At 46.2% G+C, this 10,394-nt stretch overlaps 1 protein-coding gene across 1 annotated transcript; it reads right to left on the bottom strand.

Moving 5' to 3' along the window:
- Window positions 1–352: 352 nt before the first annotated feature.
- Window positions 353–9,678, bottom strand: CD2 (CD2 molecule; the record flags this gene model as incomplete). The annotated part of the gene is made up of 5 exons (XM_082278051.1): window positions 353–579; window positions 2,197–2,316; window positions 4,526–4,768; window positions 6,506–6,802; window positions 9,618–9,678. The coding sequence occupies 5 exons, from the start codon at window positions 9,676–9,678 to the stop codon at window positions 353–355; spliced, it is 948 nt and encodes a 315-aa protein (XP_082134177.1).
- Between the last annotated feature and the right edge of the window lie 716 nt (window positions 9,679–10,394).

Below are 10,394 nucleotides of genomic sequence, written 5' to 3'. Positions count from 1 at the left end.
TTTAGCTTCCTCTTGGTGTAAACCATCCAAAAAGCACGAAGACAACAAGGTGCAGTAAAAACAAGTGAACCACAGAAAGACACAGGTTTCAAGGCTCAATGCTCCGTATCCTAACATGAAGACACCCGAAGAAAAATGGCCACAGGGATGAATGCCCATCACCTTGAATCTCCTCCACTGGGTCTCTTCGTCTCCATTTGATGCTCTCTAATTTTCTGCAACGAAAGCTGCTGTTTCATAGCTGAGCGTTACGCAGGGCTGGGCAGGAGGGGCTCCTGGCTGTCAGAAACTTTCTTTTCCCAGTGAACGGTGGAGCAGAGAGACCAACAATCCCTCCTGCCAGGATGTCTGCTCAAGGCCTTTCTCTCGGGAGGTTCGGAGTCCGTGGCTGCGTGCGGGGCCGTGGCCGGGGCTGTGGCCGGGGCTGCGGGGGCAGCGCTTGCTGCGGCCCGTGGGGCTGCGGCAGCGGCCGCTGCTGCACTCGCAGCTGCCTCGGGGTGGGCGTGGACGGAGTCTGAGGCAGCTCCCGCATCCCCTTCTCGCGGTCCATGGGCAGAGTCTGCATCACTCGCTCCTCCTCTGCAACAACAGAGGGACCCCACAGTCAGACACGCACCAGGAAGAAGTCAAAAAGCCAGAGAAATGTCCTTGGCACGAGCAAGGAAAAGCCAAATACTGGTTTTTAACCTGCCGCTCTCAGGTGCTCCTGCTGTCCCAGTGAACAACAAAAATCACCTCTGCCTGCACGTCCCGTACCAACAGGAAAGGTTTTGGCTGCCTTGCTGAGATCAAGGGCATCTGGGGCAGCTCTGCCCTGTCTGTTGGGGGAACCAGCTTTGTCAGGGAGGCCCCAGTAGACATTGATGGACACCCCCATCCTGAGCTGCTCTGTCCCCTTTTGAAGGCTACTGAAGAGGATGTGAAATCTAACCCCAGGAAGCAACTTCAAAGCATTCTGTCCTGCCATTATCTGTGCTGGGATTTCCAGATATCTGGAAGCCAGAGATCCCTTTTGCCAGCATTAATTTTCATGCACAGAGAAGAAATAAATTCATACCAACTGACTTCTGATCACTGACTCATCATTTCTGAAATATCACTCATCTCAACTTAGGGATTGAGGAATTTACCTCTTGGGACACTGAGTTGGCCTTAAACACACAGAAAACTGTTTCAGAGAGGCTAGTCACCATAAAATAATCACTAAAATATCAGTTCTCCTTTTTTTTTCCAGACTCATTTTCTTAATTCCTGCTGAATCCAGGCCCAAGAACTGAGAATACGGTGTCACTGCACAGCTGAGGCAGTGATCTGTACCACTCAAAAGAGAACAGGCATAATGTAAAATAATACTCAGCTGGCTGTGCTCTCACCAGCATTGTGCTCACAAGGTGTATGAGGGCAGGACTCAGAAACAAACCTTTAAACAACCTCCCTCCTGCTTTAGCCTCCCCTTCCAGGTAGGCCAGACAATTTTTGTTGAGCAGCAGCTCAGTGTCCTCTGTCCACCCAAACCAGCAGCAATGCCCAGGCCATGTGTAATTCCAGGCAGCCTCTCTGCCAAGTCTCAGAGCCTACGCTCAGAGAATACTCTGGCAGAGTGTTTCCAGCAGCCTTAACGAAGTGCGAATTTTGGACAACAGATGAAACCTCTGCACACTGAAAACCTCAACTCTTCAAATGTGCCCCAAGTTGGACCTCCGGTGTCACCAGCCCTCCAAGGATTTTGTTTTGTAGAGAGGGCAAGTTCCATGAGATGCTTGAGGAAACACATAGAAAAGCTGAGCTATTCCTGCCCCTGCTCACTATCTACACTCCTTCCAAATGATACTAATGATGTCAAGGATCCCGATTTTCTACCAATTTAATGAAAACAAATCTGCTGACAGGATATCTAAGTGTATTTTAGCCCAACAGATGCTCATGGCTGGTGGTCTTGGCCAAGCTTTAGAGGAGCAATTCTTTCCCCACAAACAAACCAAAGGCCTTGAGAACAAGAAGTCCTTTGCTCAAAGCATGTGTCAGAAAGTGAGACTAGCAATTCCAGCTGATCTGCACAGATTTAACATATGCTAAAACCAGGTTACTGCTCATGTAAATGCAGAAAGCATGCTCCTGACCACAGGGTTGCTGTCAGTGGGAAGCTCTAACATTTTAGGTGGCTGGATAGCAAAACAAAGCCCCTTAAACACTTACCATAATCTTCATGCCTTTTTGTTTTCTTCCTTCTAATACAATAAATAAGACAAATCACAAGGATGACAAAGAAGACTGCACCTCCTGCTATGCTTAAGATGAGATAAAAGTCCAGCTTGCCTAGTAAAGAGGATGAAAGAGAATGTTAGATGGAAAGAAATAACTTGTACAACATCTACTTAGAATGCTCTATTTTCTTCCATTGACTCTAAAGGCAGGCCAGTACACACCCCACCCTTTTCCTTTTCCCTGTACACAGCAGAAAGCTGGTGCTGCTCATTGCAGAGAATTCTGATTGCTCCCTGATGGATTCAAGTTCTGCAGAAAACTGAAACCAGAGCGTTCATGTGTGCCACCTCTCTGTATCTACATTACCACCTGTTTTAGTTGCCAGTGTTACACCAAGGTATATTTTACTTTTTCTGTTCCTGTTTGTCCCAGATGAGAGCAAGAGGAGCCCAGGCAGATTCACATACCATGTGTGAAGGCACTTCACTTCCATGAAAAGTTGTCTGAGCTGAAGCCCACCTGAAATGTACCTTGCCTGTAAAGGTCAAAATTCAAGATGATTGGCCTCAAATGCAGGACCAAGAGTTCATGGAGGGTAGCAAGGTTAGAAGGAGGTTTGACTGCAAGATGAGAGATTTTTAATCTAATATGGAGCTGGCAGAGTCCTGCCACTGTGCAGAAAAGTTTGAGAGGTATTTAGTTTGGGTAGGAAGAGTAGTGCTGCACAGTTTTAGAGGGTTTTTGGTGTCTAAGAAATGCTATATTTGTACCTTAAAGATCATCGGTATTTCTCTGTTAATGATGTGAGAAAAAACAAACTCTCCCACCCAACTCACCCTTTCTCAATGGTGAGAAAAAGTGAAATCAAAGTTTAGACAATGGCTAATGTCTGTCTATAGCAGACACAAGCAGGCTTGCCTGGCTTGTGTCCTGGCATGGGCAGCTTCTGCCAGCAATTCCTCATCCAGACAAAGTGTTTGGGATAGTTTGCCCTGTCTTAAACAGACCTAATCCAGCAGCACACTTTCATACCTGGCTCCAAAGTCCATGCCACATCCTGCTCGGCCCTTCCCAATGGTAGCACCAATGAAACTGTGCAATCCATCAGGTCAAGCAGCAGCAAAAAAACCACATTGTCTGGCTATTTTTGAAATCAGGAGGATTCCTCAGGAAGCAACAGCTGCACCAGAGAACAGAGGCCATCCTGTCCCTCAGCTCTTTGCCCTTCAGTCAGCCTCAGCAGACCTGGGATCACTTCAGTAAAGCCTTTATGGCTTAAGGCTTGCTCCCTCCCTTCTCACACCATGGGCTGTCCTTCAGACTTGGACTTTGCCTAAATTCACCATGGCAAAAATACGTAAAAATTGCAAATACTGATCCAGTTCTTGTGAGCCCCTCCCCACTCTCCACCAGCTCCAGCAGGAATCTAGAGCAAGAGAATACTTCAAGCAGAGCACTCTTGGTTGGGTGGGATGACCCAAGCCTAGCAAATTCAAGGACTTTTCCTCAGTACTGCACTGGAATTCTGAACTTTGACCTGAACACCACACCCAGCATCATACCAGTATGATGTGTCCTTTGTTTGTGCCTTAACTTCCAAGATTTTACATGGGAGGGCGGGGGGATGATGCATATGATGACTTCTTTTGTCTACTGAATCATTTTCAGCATGACTCTACCCATTTAAAATGCAATTTTAAGTCAGTCCTTTGCTGCATCTGTGGTTTAGTAAGATGAGGCTTCAACTGAATAAGAAAACCATGGTACATTTGAGCCATGCTTATCTGACTCACGTCACCCCAAAGCAAATTTCTCCATAACTCCTCCCCTGATTTCTAGGCCAAGCTGGAGAGTCCAAGCAGCTTATTTTTCCCCTTGTGAGAGCACTCATCCACATCCATGGGTAGCAGGCAACTACCATATTTATAGATATGATTATGGGGAGGAGAAGAACAGAAAGGAATTTCCCACAGGAGAAGGGGAGGAGCAAAATCCCCCCCCCCCCCATATCTCACTGCCCTTGGCTTGGCCGCCCTGCCATCAGAGTAGGAATGCCTTAAGGACAGCAGTGGGGCTGGCAGCAGCAGGATGGGGAGCAGGGAGATGTGACAAGGCTGGAGAATTCCAGGCAGAAAGCACAACTTGCATCCTGGCTAGCACAGCAGCATCAGCTCCCAATAACTGTGTTGGGATCAGACTCACAGTACTGGGTACTCGGAATCTCTGTGCTCCTGGTGCCTGGACCAGTCCTACAGATGTGTGCAACTGCATCAGGCTGTGTGCTCCACCCTAGCACATTCTGATGAAAAAGACTTCTTACCTGAGCACTTAATTACTTTTTCAGTCATTTTTTCACTGACTTGGTTCTTAACAACACATCTGAACATCCCAGAATTCCGCCCGTGCCATTCCAACGTTGTCGCATTCTTTTGGATCTTTTTGCCAGTGGGTTGAGTCAGTTCTATTATAAAGGCTTCATCCTTAGGCTTCTGTTTCACTTCACACTTGACAGATACACTTTTATTCCTGCATTCAGCATTGAGGATTGGCTGAGGGACAGGCTCTGAAAAAGAAGGGAAGGAACACCCACATGTGACATGGTTTCTCCTTTTGAAAACCTCCATTATTAAGCAGAACAGAGAATTAACCCCAAATCGCCAGCTAATGAGACCACAGAAGACTGAAAAGCAAATTAGACCTCTACTACAGAAGTAAAAAGGCAATAATAAGGAAAATGCAGTGCAGTAGCCTACATAGTTGGCCCAGTAAAGCAGAGCTGGACACCAGGCAGGTGAGGGGAGGAAGCTCAGCCTTCAGGTGGATGGGAGGAACTCAGAGCCACAGCCCCCTCCACCTCTGGACCCTGTGTTTTGGTGCAAGTGAAGTTGGCCCTGCTCTGCCTGTGCCTTTCAGGAGAGATTTTCTCTAAAGCAGGAAAAACTACGGAAAGCTACTTATGATGCTCTGTGTGCTACCAACAGCACTCAGCTGGCATGACAGCACAGCATGGAAGCCCATCAACCCAGAATGGAAAACACAAAACAGACACTTCAGCTCTCAGTGAGGTTATGCCAGACAGAACTGATTTCTGTCTCTTCTTATGCCCTGCAAACAACTAGCTCCCTTTTGGTTCCAGTTTCTCTATCACTGGTGGCACTGAAAGAGACAGAAAAGCCTACAGGGTTTTCCTCAAGTAAGGGCAACTGGCAGGGACAGCAAATGGAAAAAATTATTTCTACCTTTAAGACCAGATAAACAAAAACCTGTCAGTGCCACCTCTAATTTCAGGCAGTGTAAGTTATAGAGACTATAAATTCTAGAGCAAATAAGGGCTGCTCGTAGCACACGCAGTCAAGGTTCACACCATGATATCTGCAGCCACCCTCTCCTTGTGAAGCCCACTCCTCTTCTGCAAACTGGAACCTATCATTCAGAGGAACACCCCAGTGGGAAACACACCAGTCCAGACTCTGGTGATGGAGTTGTGTGAGGATATCATTGAGACTATATATTTTTTAACAGCTGTTTGTCCAGCCCCAGTAACCAAGGGGTAACCTGGCTGGCAAATTATTCTAGCACCCAACAACTACTACAGGACTTCCAAAACCATGTGTCAGAGGTAATGCAACCTCTCTGCTGCACAGCAGAGGACATAATGCAGCACACAGCTGGGCTGGAACATTAACCTTGACCTGAAACAAGGACACCCCAATGACACTTCAGTGGCTTAAAACATGAGCAAGAAGCATCAGGCCCTGATGACTTCCAGAATCTGGTTACAGTAATAGTTTCCAAAGCAGTGAGACACCCTCACTGCTCAGCAGCCCGTTAGACACGGGGCCTCCCATTGCACAGAAACCCTGCTAAAACCATTCCAGCTGTCATTGCTGCCTCAATAAGGTGCCATTTCTGTAATCTCAGCTGATGCCCACAGACTCAAAGAGGCTGGCAAAGGTGTACATGCTGGCTGAAGAAGGACAGAACAAAACTAACCTCTTTTTGGGGAAAAAGCCATGCTGTCCTATAGCTTAGAGGTCAGCTTACAGGTAGAAACCTGATGGCTGACAAACAGGGGAGCCAGAATGAAGCCAGGGATTTGAGGCCATCAATAGGAGCAAGAGAAGGGAGAAGAGAGGCAGGCTGCTGTCAGTGGCAGGAGGAAAAAGGTATGTCCTACAGAAGTCCTCCCACTCCAAATCAGAAAGGAGGGCACTGAGTAGGAAAGGCTGTAGGAGAGAGAAGAGAATACCAAGTCTTGTTCAGCTGTGCTGGGAATGGTATGGGAAAAGCAAAAACTCACCCTGAACAAAGAACATTATATTTTCTTCTGCCTTCAATTTTCCATCCTGCTGATAAACCAGCACTGTGTAGTTTCCACTGTCCGCTTTCTCCAGGCGCTGGATTTGCAGAGTCCCATTTCGCAGCATCGCACACCTGCACTGGTCCTTGTTCACATAGTGCCTAGTTCTGTCATTTTTGATCTGAACCAACCTTTGTCCACCTTTCGTCCATGTTGCCTCATAGATGCTCCCAGGAGCAGTGATGCTGAGAAGAGCTGTCTCATTCACTGCCTTGTAAATCAAGCTGGTGCTGGAACCTGCTGAGGGAAGCACAGCCAGCCCATTAGTGGTCTCCAGCAGGCCCTGCTGCTGTGCTCAGCAGCCACAGCAGTCACCCAAAAGGCTGTCATTTGCTATGCCTCCCCCTTCCTGAGCTGTCTAAGCCTCTCTGCTTTTCTGATGCCATCTTCTGCCCCCGCTCCAAAGCACTTCTTGATTGTTCATCAGATAAATGCCAGCATCCAATTTAATTCTGAGAGGCAAGAAAGCTAAGAGTCTAGCTTTCAAAGCTGAATTTATACTCTGGCTGACTTACTTGGAGCGACACTGGATGCCAAGATTCATGGCCACCCATTCACTTAACCATGAACTTAGCCCTTCCTGAAAAGGACACCACTTCAGTGTTTTCCACATGGCGCAGGCTGGTACCCCGAGTGCCCATCACTGCACACATTACTGCAGACAGCAAAAATAGTCATGTCCCTGGACAGCAGAATCATTTCAGCAACCACAGTGGATAATTATAGTAGCCCATGCCAAGCAGTGAGTGAGTGTAAGGCACGGAACTGAAGGCAGACCCACTGCAGTGCCCCTTCCTCTCCCATCCCAGGCATCCTGCCCCACTGGACTATATCCACTTGATTTTTCTAGCACAGGATCCTGATGGGGCAAGTAAGGCAGGGAGAAACAGTGACCAGCATCATGCAAACTGAGGGGGCACAGGAGACATTACAAGAAAAGCAATAGCAAAAAAAAAAAAAAAAAAAAAAAAAATCTTTTCTCTTCCTTTGATTCCCTTCTCTAGAACAGTTAAGAGTAGGAACTTCCCAAAGGTGGTATCAGGACTGGGCACAGCACCTGAGCAGGGGGATATTCAGAAAAGCCAAGGCTACTACCAAACGTCCATCATGTTTCCCCCAGCGGGGATGACGCGCTCCTGGAGCGGTGCCCGGGTGCTCTGCCCGCTCCCCTCCAGGCTGCTTCGGCCACAGTCTTTGCAGGCCCCATCTCTGGTGAGCCAGGACCTGGGAAACTTTGCTGGGAGGTCATTTCAAGTGAGGTACTGTCCCCACCCCCGTGGCAGGTGGACAGCCTGCAGGAGGAGGTCGAAATCTGCGTGCGAGTGTCAGGTGGGATAAGCTCACTGCTATCCAAATGCACGCGCTCAGCTTATTTTGTTTGTCGTTTTCTTGTGTTCATTCCTCCTCAATTTACAGGGTGAAGCCAATCAGCAGGAGGAGATTTCCCTTCACATCACCACACAGAGCTGGTTCTGCTCTAATTTTGTATATTTCAAGCACTTTTTCCCCACAGAGAGAAAAACTGTGTTTATGCATATTTTTATTACAGTCCTTCACTCCTTGTATCTAGGATAATGATAAATGGCACCACAGAGGAAACTGAAATCCAGTGGCTATTTCATTAAACTAACAATATTAGAGATAATCAGAGAACTAAAATAGCCTGCCTCTGCAACAAGAACATTAATGCTGTAGTGCTTCTGGCAATTCGCCACCTCTAAAGAGAGGTTGCTCTTTCAGTACTGCCTTTCTTACAAGGTATTTGACATATCTAATGAAATATCCTGAAATAAAGCTATCAACTAAACAGCCTTGGAAGCAGCTATGCCCCACACAGATGACACTACACATTACACCCAAATATTTGAATTCTGGTACTTGCTTCTGCTCAGTAATGAACAGGTATTTAGAGATAGTAATAGTATTTCTGGGCATAGCAGACACTACTTACATTTTCTCTCTGAAGGTAAAGAAAAAAAGTAGTCTGAGTTCTCAAGGATAATTCAATGGCATCTCTAAGGACCACCTAAATGTTGATTTGATCTCCGTAGTCTTTCTAGTGGAAAGCTGAGTATCCCACACATATGATACTAAAAATCTGTTTAGCTAATGAAACAACATTTCTGCTAAAAACGCCAACTAAAATGTGCTCCAAGGGGCAGAAAGGTTTTAACTGAGAGCCTACAGCTCACTCCCAGTCACAAGAAAGAGTTAAAAGAAAAAGCTCCCATAGTAACTTTAGAGAAGGAAGGAAGCCTCTGAAACAATTTTCCAATCAAGGGAATAATCCTCATTTCTGCTGGGGAAGATGTTTTATGGATCATGTACATTAAAAAAAAATCCTTATTTATCTATTAATTTTGTTCTGAAGGAAAAGCAAAACATTAAACAGCCATACGTGCAATCTTAGTGGAATGAGACAGAGGAAAAAAATTATGCAGGCTTATATTGTCTCCATCTCCTAAAACCTTCTCTAATCTATGAGTTAGCACCTTAATTAAGTTTTTAGATTAATATTTTAAAAAATTATGAGAACAATAATATGCAAAATATAAAAGATATATGCAGTTGCTTGCTGTTTTCATGTCTTAGACTTCAACTCCACTGAAGACACTGAAATATATCACTCTGTTAATATTTATGGAAGAATATAAATTGCACTTTCAAAAGATTTGCACATCTTTGATAAGAAAAGGAAATTACATGCAATAATGCACAGTGAACTGGATCTCTAATGTGGTACAAGCTACCTCGAGGGCAGAAAGCAAACTGCGTGCTGACATTTCTCATTATACATGTGTCAAATTAAGGCTCATTAACTTAAAACCAAAACTCTTTACAGCTTATTATTATAACTGGAATAGGAAACTCAGGTCCTGCCCTCCCCCTGGCTGAAAATTAAATCAAATAATAATAGCAATAACCCAGATATCTTCACTCATTGGAAAAGTGGAACAAGTTTCTTATCAGCAGCAGCCCACCAAGTTGTAAATGCTTTAAAATGCAATTTAACATCAGCCCAAAAGAGCAAAAAATGGTAAGAAAAACTCACATTTTACACTGGGAAATAAAAGCAGCAAGCACTTGACTAGGAAAATCCTCCTAAAGTTCATTTTCAGGGTCAAAAAAATCCAGTGTTGCCTTGTCTAATGATAGCTCCTGGCAGGTGAAAGGATTTTCTGCTGTGAGCGAGCAGTGATGGGACATGCTGGCGCAGCCCTTGTGCCCTCCTCCCCTCCTCCAGCACTTCTCATTTCTAGCACAGGCGGAAATAAGTCTCAACAGGGTGTTTTGTTAGCATGGAGGCAACACGTAGACACAAAGAAAATGGGCACTAAAATGCAGGAATGCCCTGGAGGTTTCTCCACCCAGCTGGAGGGCCAGATGGGGCCCTTGTCCCCCTCAAAAACCCAAAGAGCTCAGCTCCAGCATCCACAAGCCACCGTCCTAGTGGGAGGGATGCAGTTTTTGGGTGGGGAAATGATGGGAATCCTAATTCTCCCCCACAGCCTCAGCAGCAGCAAGGGGACAGCAAGCCCAGGACCCCCAGTGAGGAGCAGGTGGCTGTTGGACAATGCTTAGGAAGGAGACACACTTCCCTTGGAAATCATCAGGATCAGCTTTGTATCAACATCTGGTACATGAGGGGCTGGCCAGAGCCACAAAGGCATCCTGCAGCCAGGGCCAGCAGTTTGAGCAAGCTGTGAGAAGGATGAGCATGGAAGGGGGTGAGAGCACTGCCTTGATCTAGCCAAAAACCAGCCCTGGAGCTAGCTGGTGGGGGAAAGACAGTGAGGAAAGGAGCTGTGAGGAGGCACAGTAGCTAGGT

The sequence above is a fragment of the Coloeus monedula genome (assembly GCF_965178545.1).
Source record: "Coloeus monedula genome assembly, chromosome: 3".
Taxonomy (NCBI): Eukaryota; Metazoa; Chordata; class Aves; order Passeriformes; family Corvidae; genus Coloeus; species Coloeus monedula.
The sequence above is the reverse complement of the archived record's forward strand: the minus strand, read 5'-3'. Positions and strand labels throughout refer to the sequence as shown.